A 17,679-nucleotide genomic window follows, 5' to 3' on the forward strand; every position below is an offset into this window, starting at 1 on the left:
TTGTTTTTTTAAGCTCTTTAAAAAGGTCTAAAGAGAAATTGGGAAATTTTGTGTTTTGAGGGTCAAAAGTGAGAAAAACCAATTTTTACCCCATAAAACCCCCCGTAAAGCCCCGTTCCCATGGTCCGATCATGCTGGTTCGCGATCTCATTCAAGTTTATCCCGCTTTACACCTTTAAACCAAATTTCATCAAAATCGGACAAAAATTACTCAAGTTATCGCGTTCACGGACGTATATATATATATATATATATGTCTATATATATATACATATATAAAAATTTGAACGAATGGTGTTTTTGGCCTCTGGGGACATCAAAATGAAAAAGTAAATCGGTCCCGGGTCTAGGTCTTACCGTGCCACCTACTACTTCCCTATAGGGAAATTAGCTACTTCCCTATAGGGAAATTCGCTAAAAGAGTCAAAAAAGAAACTTGTAATGTTTTTATTTTATTCTCAACTTCTTCAGTCTTTTCATTAGAGATGTATTTCTTAAAATATTTTTTTATTGTAATTTACAATGGTATTTTCACTTGAAAGCTTAAAACTGGTAGTTTGCTATAAATTACCAGTTTATTTGTTTTAATTTACATATACATACTGTCACAGTTTGGTTATTCTCATTAGTTAGGCTTTTCATCTTCATCTTTATCTTTCCACAGTTCCTATTCTGTCTCCAACTATCATATGACTCCTTCATTCTCCTAATTTCTCTTTGCTTCATCTATCCACCCTCTTTAGCTCCATTCCTTTTGGCTTTATCCTTCTAGTTCTATCTTTATTATTTTGCATATAAACTACTCGTCAAATGTTTTGCATAACAGTTATACATTTTGGTTTGTTCAAGAGTTGACAAAAAGAAGAAAGACAAATCAAAGCTAGCTATAGAAGAAGTATCTTTGAGGAAGCTGATAACATGCAAAGAGAAAAACTTGCTATTGAATGATCAAAACAAAACAATTCTGCTACTTAGGTAAGGCACAGTTTCAAATTGTAACTATTAGAACATATTTATTACAAAAGATTTATGGAGTTTTAGATGTGAAATGTTGGTTGTAAAAACACTAATATTTAATTTGAGATGTCTTTATTGGCCTCTTTCACCACACATAGCTCTTTCATTGTGTTTGGCTTTGTTTATATTGTAATTGTAATGCAGAGGTTCCTACATCTTGGATATTTTTCTGACCTATTAAATACCTATTAAATATTTATGATAATATTATTACCAGGTACTATTTATTTTTCTATCTCTATGTTTAGTAGTAGGCCTAGTAGTGTAGTAATAATAATAACATGCTAAAAACCAAAAAACTTTGCATACATGTACAATATTTCAGATCAAAATAGTAGTGTGTAATTCTGATCTCAAATAATCAAAAGATTATTTAAATTCCACAATATTTTTTACTTCAATATGTTTGTTTAAATAACCACTTACTTGTGGCTTTATAAACTAAGCAGAATTAGGATCAAGCAGTCCTGTCTTCCATTGTGCCTGACGAGTATGGTCATCGAGGGAACCATTCTGCCATCCAGTTTTCCTGGTAGCAACTCTGTCAAATGTTCCTCTCTTCTCCACACATTGCCTACCCACATCAATCTCTAGCTATTGCCTTCTAACTATATTGCACTAAAATGTTATTGTTTAGAAAAAGACAAAATGTTTACCTAGATAGACTAAATTGTAGCTAAGGATGTGTGGGGTGTTGATAAATATAAAAAATAGCAAAAAAAAACTGTTAATACAATTTTAAACCAATTTCAAAATTTTTCTAAAATACACAGCTTCCAATGAAGTGGTTTTTATATTACAGGAGGCCTAAAGGTTCAAAATCGGAGGAGCGAGCTGGTCTAGTGGTAGAGCGTGGGACTTGCGTCCCTGAGGTCCTAGGTTCAATTCCCGCCAAATCACCAACAGATTTTATCTAAGTGATAGTACCGCACCTCTAGATCTAGCCTGAAATAATGTGAAAAACAATCCAAAGCAAGTGCCTAGTGTCCTAAAACAAAAAAAAGGTTCAAAACTAGTGAATATTTCAGAAAGATGATGTCGTATGTACCCCATCTGCGAAGTCTCTACCCCTTCCATGCTGAAGATGACGTTAAGATGGTATTGAAGGATTATCTAGGGGAGACTCACCCCGTAGACAGCTGGGTGGTTTTGGTGCGATGTGTGCTCAACATCCACTCTACCGAGGTCAGGATCTGAAAAGTTTTTTACTTCCTTCTGCCGTTGATTTGTTTTCTTTTTAACTTTCTACCCCATACATAAATAAAGGGAGAGAAACAAATTATTGTTTGTGTAAACATTTTCAAGTTTGTGTTTTGGGAGGAAATTTCCTTTTTGGATTCTCTGAACACAAAAAAAAGTTTTTTTCAAAGTGATTTCCATGTGTGTGTGTGAGACCAGTAAAATTCGTGTGGGTTTAAAAACCTATAAAATAACTGAAAAATTGGATTTTTTCAAAAAATGGCTCAAACGATTTTGATTAAGATTTTGTTTGTTGAGGTCCTTTTAACTCAAAACTGTAAAGTAGGCATATGATTAATAATACTGCCAGCGTTGGGAAAGGCCCCGCCTGGAGGCTCAACAGTTAGTAGGACTGCTGTCGGTGGACACGGTCATACCGATGATGACGGAGGGTGAGGACAATTGGACCTGTGTGTCACATTACATCCAGGGTATTCTCCGCGCCAAGAAGCTCGACCTTGACCGGGATGCGGTGTAGGTCTTAAAGTATCCAAATGCCATAAACGGTGAGAGCCCTGAGGGCTTAGGTAACATGTTGGCCTGACTTGAAGTAATGTGACAAACAATTCCAGGTCTGTGTCCAACAGAGTAGAGGGGGTTTTTTAGTGAGTAGTCTGCGATAGATTCAGGAGTCTCACACTACAGGCTGGCTACCTGTGTGCGTAAAAGCATTTTCCCTCCTCTCCCTTAAAAAAAAAAAAAAAAAAAAAAATATGATTAATAATATATTTAATTTCTATAGTCAGTGCCCTGCAGCCTCCACATATGGTCACCTGTAGAGAGTCTCGTACTTCGCTTGATTGACAATGACACCAGTGAGGAAATATTGCGACATGGTTTTGTTGAGAATAACGTTGCATATCTCAGTCGAAACAGGGTAAGTTTTCCCCCTTTGTTTTACTCTGTTTGGCTTAGTTCAATTATTGTTTCCATAGATAATTTAGGGTTTAGCCAGATTTAAATCAGAGATGATTGTTGAATGTAATTTTATTTTTATATAATATGTTTGCTGCTACTTGTTCTGTATTTAATTTAATTTATGTTGGTAACAGCTGATCATGTGTAAATAGTTAGGATTGTTTTTATTGTAAAGAGAATTTTGAATAAGTTATGTTTGAGTAAAAATGTTGTGTGTGTACTCAAGGCCCCACTAGAAAAAACAGGCCATGCTGCAGGATCCATGACGTCACACTAGTGGATAGATTTCATTGATAAATTCATTATCATCACCATTCCCATATGTTTTTGGTAAATAAACAAGCTGGCTGTTTGTAATATTGTAATGGTAAGAGTTTAGTACAACTATCCACCACTGTGACGTAATGTTGTGCTGCCCGCGCTGCAGCATGGCCTGTTTTTTCTAGTGGGGCCTTGGTGTACTTCAGTAAAATAAAAGATAATTATTGTAAAAGTAAAAACCTTAGGTGTTAGTAATTTACTTTCACTTAAGAAGTCAACAGGTTATGGGCCCATTAATAACTGTAAAAACAAGAAGTAATCTTCTAGTAAAACCCTAAGAGTTAAAGTGTAGTGGAGTGAAAATTTAAAAACGTACGTTTTCATGTCCCTGGCCTTTTACTTCGTAGATACTGGATTTGTAGTTTATTATTATGTGTTTTAATATTTTTTGGGACGGGGGCAACATGTTACACACATTTATTTGGTTTTAAATAGGTTCTAGGTATTTTTTTCGTATTTTTAAAGTCTCGAAATTCACGACCATGACGTGTCCCTAGGGTACATTTTCCAACTTTCACACTGTTTTTAGACTAATTATTCATGCCGAAATATATAAGGCCATATTTTTATGTCATCAATGGTTATTAAACTTACAAAAAAGGAGCATATTATAATTTTATTGTCATTACAAACTGACTACCATGACAAAATATGTCTGTCCCTCGATTTGGCGTCACGACCATTTGGGAAAAATTTTCAACTTTGGAGCACGACAGTGGCAAGCCTGGCGTCGATGGAGTCAGTTGGTTTCAGAGACTAGTTCGGGGTGTACGTCAGGATTGTAGTGCCGGTCGTTTCAAGTTGAAAGGAGGAATTACAAGATTAATAAAGGAAAGATTGTGTTTTTTGTAATTTTGGTGTGTCCATGACCGTACGTAGTCATTCGATGAAGTAGACATGGTGTTAATTTTTGTTTATAAGATATTTCAATTGCTAGATTAACGTAGAAGTCCACTTTGTATCCTTGAACATGAGGTGCAGGGCTACCGCCAGAACAGAGCCAAATAACACGTAATTTCACGACCAAAGTTTCACGACCATCGCGGGTTTTTTCACGACCAATCCAGCATTATGGATTATAGTGTGTTTGGTCGTGACAATAACTTTAATATAATTGTAAATTGAACATTTTAGTTCAATTGAAACACATATTTTTATTATAACTAACAGGATAATTGAAGGATTGTTTAGAAAGATTTTGATTATTCCAGACAATTCACGACCGTACCGCTTGTCCCTGACCATCACGTTTATGATTTCTATCATAAAAATTTCAAAAATTAAAATATCGTCATATTTCAATGTTTTATACACAAAAGAAGCACGCCTCTATACAAACATAACGATTTTTCGGGTCTCAGGTAAGTTTCTTCGGAGTTATACAAACTTAAAAAGATTTTATTGGCTTTTTTTCAATTTTTTGAGTTTTTTTATTTTTTTCTAGAAAGACCAAATATACCAAAAGCTCAGTGACCTTTTTATTGTATAATGGTCATAAAAGTAAATTAGTTTATAGCAAAACATAGTTATAAAAATAATATTAACTATTTTTAATATTCGTTTAAACGTCCGTTATGGTCGTGACAGGATTTTGTGTTTTTCAACTAAAGATGCTCTTTTAAAAAGAAACTACCAAAGATATCGCGTTACCATGGACATTTTATGAAACTTCAAATGTTAATGAAATAAAAATAATAATAAAAGTTTTGAAAAAATGGGAAAAGAATTTGCAAAGTGCTTTTGCTGAAAACGTACGTTTTTAAATTTTCACTCAGTGAAGGTGAGTGAAATAGTAAAAGTAAGACTAACAATGGCATCAGTAAAAGAAGATGATTTCGTAGAAAAACTCAAAGGAGTTGAAACTTTTCCATTGTGGAAATTTCAGATTAAAATAATATTTCAATCCAGTGATTTGATGAGTATTGTTGATGGTTCTGAGAAACTTGAAGATATGGGTGATGGAAAGAAGAAGGCTGATTGGATTAGAGATGCCAAGGCTCAGAAGTGTATAGTTAGTTCTATTAAGAAGGGACCGATGTTACATATCATTAACTTTGAAAACTCAAGAGAAATGTTTTTAAAGCTGTGTAATATTTATGAAAGAGACTCAGAGCAGCAGAAGTACTCGTTATTACAAGAATTCTTTAACCTCAAGTATGAGCCTAATTCTGATATAAGTTCTCACATAAGTAGAATTGAAAACATAGCACACAGACTAAAAACTTTAAAACAAGATATTGATGACAAAATGGTAATATCAAAAATTCTTGTCAGTCTGCCAGATAGATTTAAGTATTTTGTAACTGCCTGGGAATCAATGCCCAATGAAGAAAAGACATTGGCAAATCTAACAGCGAGACTGTTAGCAGAAGAGTCAAGAAGTGAGTTAAAGGAGGTAAGCCTAGAGAAAAATCTTGCGTTCCAAGTTGTTTGTCACAACTGAAAAATTCCAGGCCATAAAGCAAAGTACTGCAAGCCTACATACAATAGGGCTAACTCTGATAATGAAAGGCGATGTTTTAAATGCAATGCTGTTGGTCATTTAGCAAACACCTGTGGAAATGTAAAAAAATTTGTTAACAAGTTTGAAAAAAGAAATATAAAGCCAAATTTATTTTGTAATATATGTAAAAAGTCAAATCATAATGAAAAAGATTGTTACTTTAGAAAATCTGAAAAATTAGAAAAATTAGAAAAACTTTAGTAGGCCTATCTGAATGGGTTGTTGATTCAGGCACATCTTCACATATGACAAATTGTGAAGATTTGTTAAGTAATAAACAAAATATTTCTTCTGAAATATATGTTGCAAAGAAAAATCAAACCATGTTAGCTTCAACGAGTGGAACTGTAAAATCCAAAGAATGTATCCTGAATAATGTGCTATATATGTTCCTGAACTCAGTAAAAACTTATTGTCTGTTTCTGCAATAACTAATAATGGTGGTGAGGTTACTTTCTCTGAAAATAAAGTTATGATAGGACTTAAAAAAACTGGAGATAAAGTGTTGGAAGGCTTAAAAAATTCAAATGGAATGTTCACAGTGAAGATGTTTGACATTAATAGTAATTTAAATGCTCAGTTAATAGAAAGGGAAACAAGTAAACCGGTAGTGGATGATAGTGTAATTTTGTGGCATAGAAGAATGGGACATATTAGTTTTGATAGTTTAAATAAACTCATTTCTATGTCAGAAGGTATAAAATTGTCTGGCCAATGTTTGAAGACCTGTGATAGAAGAACGACTTGTGAAGTCTGTTTGAAGGCTAAACAGACAAGGTTACCTTTTAATACTGAAAGAACAAGAGCAACAAGACCACTAGAAATAATTCACACTGATGTATGTGGACCAGTAGAACCAAGTACTCATGATGGTAAAAGATATTTTATCACATTTATTGATGATTACACAAACTTTACTATGGTATATCTTTTAAAAGGCAAGTATGAAGTGTTTGATGCAGTAAAACAATATTTTGCAGAAGTAGAGGCTAAATGGAACTTAAAAATTCACAAGATCCGATGTGACAATGGTGGAGAATATATTTCGAAGGATCTCCAAGATTTGTGTAAAACAAAGGGTATAGTGTTAGACTACACTGTTCCTTATTCGCCACAACTAAATGGCAAAGCTGAGAGGATGAACCGAACTCTTTTAGAAAAAACAAGAGCACTGCTGTTTGATTCAGAATTAAGTAAAGAGCTATGGGGAGAAGCCATAAGAACAGCTGCATACATTGTAAACAGAAGTCCTTGTGAGTCAGTTGACACTACACCATGTGAAAAATGGTATGGCCAAAAACCAGATCTATCAAGATTAAGAATTTTCGGCAGCAAAGTTTATGCTTGTATAACGAGGCCTAACTTAGGAAAGTTGGATATCAGAAATGAATCATTTATTTTTGTGGGATATGGTCTGAATGCATATAGGATATGGGATGAACGCTCTAGGAAAATAAAAGTCTCAAGAGATGTGAAATTCGTTGAGTACAAAAGCAAGCATGTTGGCAAAGAACAGGAGAAAACAACAATTATTGAAGACGATGACAGTCTAAACGATGAGAATGACCAGAAAGGAGACAAAAATGAAAATGACAAGAAAGAAGACAAAAATGAAAATGACCAGATAGAAGACGAAAATGAAAATGAAGATATTGAGAGTGCAGATAATCTAAGTGAGATAAGTAATAATGAAGTAGAGTTTGAGTTGGTTTCAGACAAAAATGAAATCAATGAAGAACAGCCAAGTTCAAGTAATACTGATACTACACAAAGCATCAAACTAAGAAGAAAAACTAAACTACCTGAAAGATATAAAGATTTTGTGATGTTGACATATGAAGAAGCAATCAAAGGACCAGATATAAAGAATTGGCTACAAGCAATTGAGGATGAGAAAAACTCCCTAATTGAGAATGAAACGTGGGAAGTGGTTGACAAAAAGCAAGCACTAAACAAGAAGATCCTAAGTAACAAGTGGGTATTAACAAGAAAGGATAACGGAAAATACAAAGCGAGACTAGTTGTAAGAGGTTTTGCCCAAGAAAAAGGTATAGACTATGAAGAAACCTACAGCCCAGTTGTAAGTAATTCAACTTTACGTTTGTTATTTTCATTAGCTGCCAAACAAAATCTCAAACTAATGCAATTTTATGTTAAAACTGCTTTTCTCTATGGAAATTTAGATGAAGAAATTTATATGTGTGTACCTGAAGGGTTTGATCATAAAGATAAAGTTTTGAAATTAAGAAAGACTTTATATGGACTTAAACAAGCTCCATTTAAATGGAAGCAGTTGTTTACAAACTGCTTACTAAAATATGGCTTAAAACAAACTCAGTCTGACTATTGTTTATAATTAGATCGTTTTATTTGGTTCAACTAGTTATGGAATAGCAAGAAACAAATAGTAACAAAATCACACTACACCCCTGCAGGAATCAGTCACTAACATTTAAAATTGTCTTCAGCTGATCCATAAGGATAACATATCTCTAAAGTATGTTTAATCAATGTTTCTAGTTTAGTGTTTAGCTTGTACATTTTTACAAAGCATAATGTTTAACATTTTTATTTTGTTGAGCGAATTAACATTATTCTTGATGTTGTTTCTTTGTAGAAAGGCTACACAGTGATGGCGTACGGAGTCACCGATCAGCTGCAGCCCATACCTTGGCGTCTGCGTAGTCTGGGTGTGACAGAGACAGAATGTCTTCATATCTGTGAAGAGGACTGTGACAGATGTACCAACACGACAACTCAACTGCCACAACAGCACCAACAGACTCTGCGTGGCTACTATGTGCCCAACAAACAGAGAGATATTGCAAGGTACGTTACTGTGGCAGAGTGACTGGCTCCAAGGTGAAATGTGTAATGTACAGACTCGGACGAGAACATTGTGGGACTGTCCTCCTAAAAAGAACCATACGTCCACAGGGAACCAGGCTGGAACCCTTATCGGACGACTTTATAACTGAACCTCATTGTTTTCTACCAGAGCACTTACGTCGTGAAATCTAGGGTTCTTCCAGGTCCATTACTCATCTCAATTTGAACAATATACTAGATAAATGTTGATGGTGATTTCCCGCTTTTAGATTTTTATGTCAAAGCAACACTTACCTACAAAATTGTTTGTCTAGTGACAGATCCTATTGTTGAGCGATTCGGATATTTTAAGTAGTGGCATAATTTCAGGAGATGACAAAATAAAATATAATATTGTCATTATTTGTATCTAGGTTATAGGTTTTTTCTTACCAAAATAGTCACACGTTAAATTTGTCTAGATAACTCAGCCTACAATGAGATAACCCAAAGAACAAGTTCATAAATTAGTTACCGTTCAAGATTATTGGCTCAGACAGAATAGTAATTACAGCAATGGTAACAGACTACGATCAGCTGGTGTAGCGTTTCCTATTTCGTTCAACGCTTGGATTTAACTAACCTAAAAACGTGTTGTATAGTGTTTTAAAGACTAATTATATGCTTTATAGGATTGTTATGTACAAGGATAGGGATCAGCTAGCTTACCTGGTAGACAGTCCAGATTAGCCTCCTTGTACATAACAATCCTAACCAGCCAATTGGCCTTTCCTTAACTGCTAACTTATATGCTTTATAGTACCTAACTGTAGTGAAATTATAATGTGTAACACGAGTACAAAGTGTCTTTGCTGGACTCAAGAAACAATCCTCACTCGCCTGCGACTCATGCGTAAAAATTTCTCTCATGTGCAGCAAAGAGCCACTTTGCACACTAGTTACACAAATAACTATTTTAGGATGATTATTAAAAAAATTTTCTCCAAATAAATTTGGACATATATACCTTCACGTAGTGCCTACACTACTGGATCAGCTGATGATGAAGAACTCCCAGTACCTCTAAAACATTGGCATTCAAACTTCGCTCATGTCCAACCCAGAAGACAAAGAGTACGCATCTTATACATCATCTATAATTCATCTTAATACCTATTTTGTATTGTCTACTTCCATGATTGATTGATATGTTGACAGGTGTCTGCTAGCAGTGGAGGCTGATGTGACAGTGCTACTAAGGCTCAACGTGTCGTACAAGTACGCTGTGTGTAGTCTCACAGTGTACAGTGAGAGTGGAGACGTCATCTGCTACACCAGCGGCACTGGCCAGGCTATGGAGGTGGACTGCCGATTGATAGGTAGATTGTTTGTTACTTCAGAATAATGTAAAAGCGGTTGAAATGTATTGTGTCAGTAAAAAAAATTAATCTATACATTGTCATCTATGTTATGGCGGTACTCTAATTCTCAACTGTGTTATTTGGAAGATTTACTGCTGTGTGTGCTATTGTAGGTTTATTAGTGAACATAGAAACCAAATTTTGTATAGTAAGTTATACAAGAAATTATTTATTCCTTTATTCTTTTGATTTTTATAAGAGGTAGAATAATAAAAAAAGATGTTTGTAGATTTTCAAGGTTTCGGGCTAAAAGATTATTTATAGTATAAATTTGTTAAACCTACAACTACTTTCATTTGCTCAGAAATACCGTAAAGTGATCTCCGGTAGCAGCAACCACTGCCACTAATCTGAAAGCCAGACTCCCAATGCCGATACCAATCTCAAAGTCCGACTCCCAATGCCGATACCAATCTCAAAGCCCGACTCCCAAACCTCTATCTTGCAATCAAATCACAAACCAGGGCATGCAGTAAGTTATTACAAGATAAGGTGGTATTGTTTAAAAATAATACACTCTCTTCACCATCAGACAGCTACAAAAAATGTAACCAACACATTTCTACATAATAAATTGGAAAACAGTATTGAAACATTATTTCTTTGTAGGGAATAGCGTGATAGCGGAGTCAGGTGGAAGTGGGGATGGGAAAGTAAGACCTGTTGTGTACAGAATATCAGCTAAACTGCTAGACAACTCATGGCCGCTGCGGCCCGATCAGCTGAGAGCTATGTGTTATTACAAGGAACATCTGCCGTCCATACTTGACAAACAAACTGGTTTGTACTTTTTAAAGTAAATTTTTTATTAGTCAATTTTATATATTTACTTTTATTTGTTTTGGTCCAGCTACGCTTGAGTGTGCTGATGTTGACTAAGATGTTTCTTATCTATTATAGAAAAATCTGATATTCTCCTGTTTAACTAGTGTGATGTTGTAGAGTGTTTTCAGATATTTCTGTGAAATTTTTAACTGAAAGAACTTTAGGCTCTAATATTTTTATTTTAGACCTTCATATACAGGGTGGCTGAAAAGTAACTTGCACCCCCACTTAACTTTTCAACCATTTGAGATATTTGAAATCGGTTTGCGGCAACCTTCTTAGATATGAGGGGCTACAATAATTATGGCAAATTTTGAAAATTTCGCCTTTAGGGGTAGTGGAGGTAGGGGGTAGCCCAAAATTTTTAAATGACAAGTATAGTCGAGTTTACCATCATTTTACAGGTCTTGACGAAACATAATTATTGACATAAAGAAAACTAAAATCGGCTCACTAATAACAAAATGGCGCCCTAAAACGTTTCAAATCCAAATAACCAAGAGGGTGGCAAAAAAATTAACTTGCACCCTCTTTAACTTTTTAACTATTTGAGATATTTGAAATCGGTTTGCGGAAACTTGTTTGGAAATGATGGGCTACAATAATTATGGTCAGTTTTGAAAATTTTGCCCTTAAGGGTAGCGGGGGTAGGGGGTAGCTCAAAATTTTCAAATAGCAAGCATAGTCGAGTTTGGTATCTTTTTACAAATCTTGACAAAACATATCAAATAACATAAAGAAAAAAGAAATCGGACCATAAATAACAAAATGGCAGCTAAAAATGATTGAGACGATGGCTATTTAAAGTTATTTTGAACTGCCATTTTGTTAATAACGGTTTGATTTCTATTTTCTTTATGTTAATTGTTATGTTTTGTCAAGACCTACAAAATGATACCAAACTCGACTATACTTGCTATTTGAAAATTTTGAGCTACCCCCTACCCCCGCTACCCCTAAGGGCAAAATTTTCAAAACTGGCCATAATTATTGTAGCTCTTCATTTCCAAACAAGTTGCCGCAAACCGATTTCAAATATCTCAAATAGTTAAAAAGTTAAAGAGGGTGCAAGTTAATTTTTTTTTGCCACCCTCATGGTTATTTGGATTTGAAACGTTTTAGGGCACCATTTTGTTATTAGTGAGCCGATTTTGGTTTTCTTTATGTCAATGTTTATGTTTCGTCAAGACCTGTAAAATGATGCCAAACTCGACTATACTTGTCATTTGAAAATTTTGAGCTACCCCCTACCCCCACTACCCTTAAAGGCGAAATTTTCAAAATTGACCATAATTATTGTAGCCCCTCATATCTAAGAAGGTTGCCGCAAACCGATTTCAAATATCTCAAATGGTTGAAAAGTTAAGTGGGGGTGCAAGTTACTTTTCAGCCACCCTGTATAATGAGGTTGAGTGACTTGTTTTCATGGAATTTGCTAATTCAGTGCCATTTTGTTGTTTTATATCCAAACAAGTTAAATTTTCTTCTAAGATAGATGTTGCCATAAAATACCATTTTTCATGAAGATTGGCTTAAAACGTTCAAAGTTGTCAACTTTTCTGTTGAAAAATATAAAATGGCAGGCATCTGGTAAACAAAGCGTTTTTGGAAAACATTTCATACTTGATTTTCTCTTTATTTTGACTCATACACAGAGGTTGTGGGGAGGGGGGCACGGAGTTTGGTTTTTTTCTTACTGGACATCCTGTATGTATTTCGGTTAGGTAAATCTCTAGGATTGGGTTTTTTTATAGGGATATATTTTTTCATAGGGACAAAGGAGAACCCGTCACGTTTACAATCAAACATTGCTTCAAACTCTGAAGATTCTGACGAAATGTTCTTTGAAAATGTTGACGACAAACCTTCCTGGAGCTTGACTGTTGTGACAGACATGTTAGAGGTAAGTTCAGAAACGTTTTAACAGGACTATCCTAACTACAATGTCACACAGGTCTTTGGGGTGAAACTATTTCATACTTCAGGTTTTTTTTATTCACACTTTCACATCCTAAGATGCAAGGTTCTAAGCTGGAACTGTTTTACACATTACTTCACTCAGGTTAGTCCCAGAGGAATGTGGTATTATCACAGATAATATTCGTTGGTGATTGGCGGGATTTAAACTTGGGACCTTGGGCTTCGAAGCCCCGCGCTCTACCACTAGACCATCTTGCCTCCCCGTTTTACTACAGGTAACTTGAGCCAAATTTTTGGCCCCATTGCAGATGGGTCGCTTCAGAGCACTACCACGGATGAAATAATATGAATATCTATGGCACTACTTGATGTTGTAGAAATAGCAGAGTTGAGCTGCAGCGGGTAATTACCCTGATTATATAAAATGATTTAGACAGTTAGTTAACATGAAACTAATTTAATTGGGAATAAGATAGAATAGATACTGAATGCAGCAACAACTGAATGTAAACAAGTCAACTATAAACAAACTCATAACAATATAGAAATATAACATAAACCATATGTTATAACAAATTAGGCAGGCAATGTGAATATGTAAGTTAGACATTACAACATCCTCCCAACTTGGATATTCCTTGCTCCTTGATACATTTCATGAGCTTGTATTTGTCTTGTGTTTTTGTTAAAGTTATAACAAATTTTCACTTGTTTTCTTTGAACTTTTTCTTAAGAGCTTCCTTCCTTTTTCACAGTTTAATGCTTGTTGATCAAGACAATCTTCTTGTTTTTCCTATCCTGGGTTATTCTTAATCCCAGAATAAATTTTGCTGTCCCCATATCTTTAATTTTGAATTCTTTTATTAGTCGTGTCTTAAGGATTTCTTTGAGATGTTTATCATTGTGAAAAACTACTAAATTGTCCTCCCAGGCTGTAACGATTAACATCCTCCCATTTTTCACCATGTGATAAACACTGGAATCAAAAATTGACTGAGCCAGTCCTACTCTAATCAAACATGAGTGTAGTTTCTGCTTCCACTTATGAGAGGCTTTTTCATGTTTAGGTTGATTCATGCATATTTCTTCTGTGGGTTCTTCTTGAGGAAATGCAGAGACAGCATCCATTCGGTCTATTTCTAGGTCCCTTTCAGGAGCTAATACCATTAAATGGTGTACAGAGCTGTAACGGTTGAGTTGAGGTTTAGCACAATCATCATCACTTGCAGCATAAAAAGTTATACATAATCCTCAAGAGACTCAAGAACTCAGAAAACTTCTTGCTACAATACTCACCACCTCCATCTGTCCTTAGAGTTTTGATTTTCTTCCCAGTTTGATTTTCTACCAGATGTTTGAAAGATTTGAATGTTTCATAAACTTGATCCTTTGTCTTCAAGAAATAAACAAATGTTTTATGGCTAAAATCATCTAGGAAAGTAAGAATATACTTAGAACCAGCAAGAGAATTTACTTCCATCGGTCCAACCAAGTCAGAGTGTACCAATTCTAGTAGTTCACTACTTTTACTGCTACTTGGTTGGAAAGGTAGTCGGTGGCTTTCGCCAAGTACACATGATTCACAAGGAATATCAGGCTTTTTATCAGAAAGATTTATTCCATGCACCAAGCCATTTGACAATTTTGTCAAATCATCTTGAAAATCTGTTTGAAAGAGGTTGTTTCACGTAAGGTTGTGATAAAAATCACTATCTCAATCAATGTTAATGTAGCGAGAAAAGTAGCTAAAATTCCGCTACAACTACTTTAAAAATGTAGCTAGCTACAGCTAAAGCTACAAAATCTTAAAAGTAGCGTAGCTACAGCTAACACTACAAAAAAAGTAGCGTGCTACTGTAGCGTCGCTACTTGTAGCGCGCTACTTCCCAACACTGCCTAATACTTATTCTATAACATATATTTGATATTCAAAATGTAATTATGCCAGCACATTATAAATGGAATATGTATTTTTAGGAAGTTCCTATTAAATTGAGTTTGGACATGACAATTTATGAAGTTGTGAACAAACTGAAAAGCCAGTGGGAGAGTGAGGGATTGCATCTCAATAACTGTAAATCGTTGAGACAAGAATTCTTAAAGCATCAAGGTAAAGTTCTACTATGTAATCAATTATACCATAGATTATTCAAACTCCCTAATATATTTGTCCTCATCGATGAGTTGAAGCTGAAGACAATGTTAAGGTATGTTTCTGACTTTGTGTTCGATGTAACCATTTATCTATCTATCTATATACTATTATACAATTGAGGTGGTGTATGTCTGTCTGTCTGGGCAGCTGTAACGACTAAAATAACGAACCGATACAGCCAAAACTAAGCACAATGATGGTCCACATATCTAGGAATGTCATAGGCATATTCACTTCCCTGAGTTCCTCTCAGGCTATGCCCCTTGGATGTCCAAAGTTTTGAGTTGAGGATTTCAAAAGTAAATATTAATTTGTCTCCATTGAAGCATGAGAAAATTCACCTTTGTGTTGACATTTCAATGTAAACCATCAGAACTGCCAAATGCTCATTTCGAAATTTTAGACAGCTGATCCAAAGAAATTAAATACTGTATAGTTTACACAACACTATGTGGTAGGATTGTTTTATCTCAAACTTTATGATAGATTATTTATTCTAAATCTATTTCAATGATTATGAAACTGATTTTTCTTCCCGCTGCGAAGCTTGGGTACAGCAGCTAGTTATTTATTTTGTTCCAACACATTTACAAAGATTCATCCACTTATGCAAACTAGTAATGCTTAATTTACTAGGTAACAAAACTATGAAAACTTAGAATATTTTTTTAAATATCTTTCACCATCCAGGACATTTACACTATACATACAAACCTTTTTCAGGGCTTTAAACAATTCAATACTCAAAAATGCACAACTTGACCAGAAACAATTGAAAAATCAAACTGTTTTAATTAATTCCTATTTTAAATTTTTTTCTTAAAATAGATCAGCACCCTCATTTCTTCTTTAATTTGCCTGATTTCTTGGGTCTCAACGGACTGTGCGTGTAAGGTTTGCAGAAAAGCAAGGGGTGAGCCAGTACAGTACAATGAAAATATACTGATTGGTAAAACAAGACGCAACCCTTGAAATTGCTGCTATGGTTTAAAACAGTCTGTTGTCCCTCTAATTCTTTTTTTTATACTTTTCTTTGAAATGGTGACCATAACAATGTAGGTATTTTAAGCCAAGTATGAATGGAGATGAGTGTGAGATGAGTGGCGCGATCTTGTAGTCTTGTTAGTGACTAAGGCCGACATAATCCTTAGACACAGCTGTTAATTAATAGCCCATACAGCTAAGGGACCTACAGTTTATAGTGGAATCCGAACCAATTTTTTGCCTTGGTATAAACAAATTGGTCTAATTATCAGGATAGTACCGCGGATAGTCGTAGTACTCACTCGTGCAGACGTTAATCCACACCACTACCAGGGAGTATCGCATCCACAGTGCATTGGATTCTTAGATTGTACTTCTTATTTAAAGAGGTAAAATGGAAGGTTTTCATTTTAGAACTTTAACTGAAGTATGTTAAAAAAAGTCCCCTCCTAACCAAAACTCTGTTAAAATAGCTTATTCCCCATATGAGATATTCGCTAAAAACAGAATTCAATAAATAATGTTAATTGTTTTCAGAATATTCTGATGATGAGATTACTGAAGATACTGTTTTCAAATTGAAACCCAAGAAGTTAGAAAAGCTTTTAGACTTGTACGGTCAAAAGATAAGTGACAGTTGTCTGCCTGGTCAAAACAATAATGCCAGTATGTCAGGAAGTAGTATTGAATTGTCTGTACAAACACTCTCTTCTCCCTTAACACCAACACCATCATTGGTAAGCTGATGTTTCCTAGCAAACTTCTTATTGCTTTGGTTATATGTTTATTTATTTCTGTGATATTGTTATTTTATTACCTTTTTACCGATGTTAGAAAACACCAAACCAGATAGGCTCCTTCATCATTGGACTTTTAATAAACGGTCTTGGCTTAACAACAGCTGATCTTGGCAAATAACAAATCTATCATCTCATTCATTCAACGCACACACACACAAACACATCTTCCCCTTGAAATATGCACCCTGTGGTCCTATGATAGTTAATCTAGTCTTATCCAAATTTAAGTTGTGCATCATTAAGTACTGTATGCACAAATTTTTACAAGACAAGTTAAAAACCATAAGATAATTATTCAAATGCACAAATGAACGTCTGCTGTGTTAACCATCTTGCAGCATTGCTAACACTGCTAGTTATCAAAAGAATTATAATTATACTCGTATGATCGAAAAAAGAGAATTACAGCATACAAAAAGAATTACATCAATACTAAATAAATATACCCCCGCCGCAGCAAATCTGCATACTAAGGGAAGGTAAAAAGGTGTATTTTTATTGTTAAATGTTGATAGCTTAGTATGAAATTTAAAAAATTGCCAAATTCAATTTAAATATATCCATAAACAAGCAAACTTCAACAGTTTTTTTTTTTTTTTTTTACTGTATAAGAATAATCTAAGAATTTTAATTTACACTTTTTTGGACTTTTCTCCATAACCGTCAACAATGCTAACAATACAACAATGCTTCGATATATTATATTATTTTTTTTTTTAAGCTCTACAAATTAGTTTGGATAGAAAATTCCAAGTTTTATGTTTTCAG

General features: G+C 34.6%; 1 protein-coding gene across 1 annotated transcript in view; it reads left to right on the forward strand.

Annotated features, from left to right (window-relative positions):
- Positions 1 to 17,679, forward strand: part of LOC128989133 (uncharacterized) — a 47,432-nt gene that overhangs the window by 16,603 nt on the left and 13,150 nt on the right. Inside the window, exons 15-23 of the mRNA XM_054411000.1 lie at positions 850 to 975; positions 2,046 to 2,202; positions 2,999 to 3,133; positions 8,616 to 8,827; positions 10,025 to 10,185; positions 10,837 to 11,007; positions 12,825 to 12,955; positions 14,950 to 15,082; positions 16,649 to 16,848. Coding sequence (XP_054266975.1) covers positions 850 to 975; positions 2,046 to 2,202; positions 2,999 to 3,133; positions 8,616 to 8,827; positions 10,025 to 10,185; positions 10,837 to 11,007; positions 12,825 to 12,955; positions 14,950 to 15,082; positions 16,649 to 16,848 — 1,426 coding nt within the window. The remainder of the gene's footprint in view (positions 1 to 849; positions 976 to 2,045; positions 2,203 to 2,998; positions 3,134 to 8,615; positions 8,828 to 10,024; positions 10,186 to 10,836; positions 11,008 to 12,824; positions 12,956 to 14,949; positions 15,083 to 16,648; positions 16,849 to 17,679) is intronic.

Source organism: Macrosteles quadrilineatus, unplaced genomic scaffold (assembly GCF_028750875.1).
Source record: "Macrosteles quadrilineatus isolate MER2022 unplaced genomic scaffold, UCM_ALF_1.0 Scaffold_3__2_contigs__length_128488019, whole genome shotgun sequence".
In the NCBI taxonomy this organism is placed as follows: Eukaryota; Metazoa; Arthropoda; class Insecta; order Hemiptera; family Cicadellidae; genus Macrosteles; species Macrosteles quadrilineatus.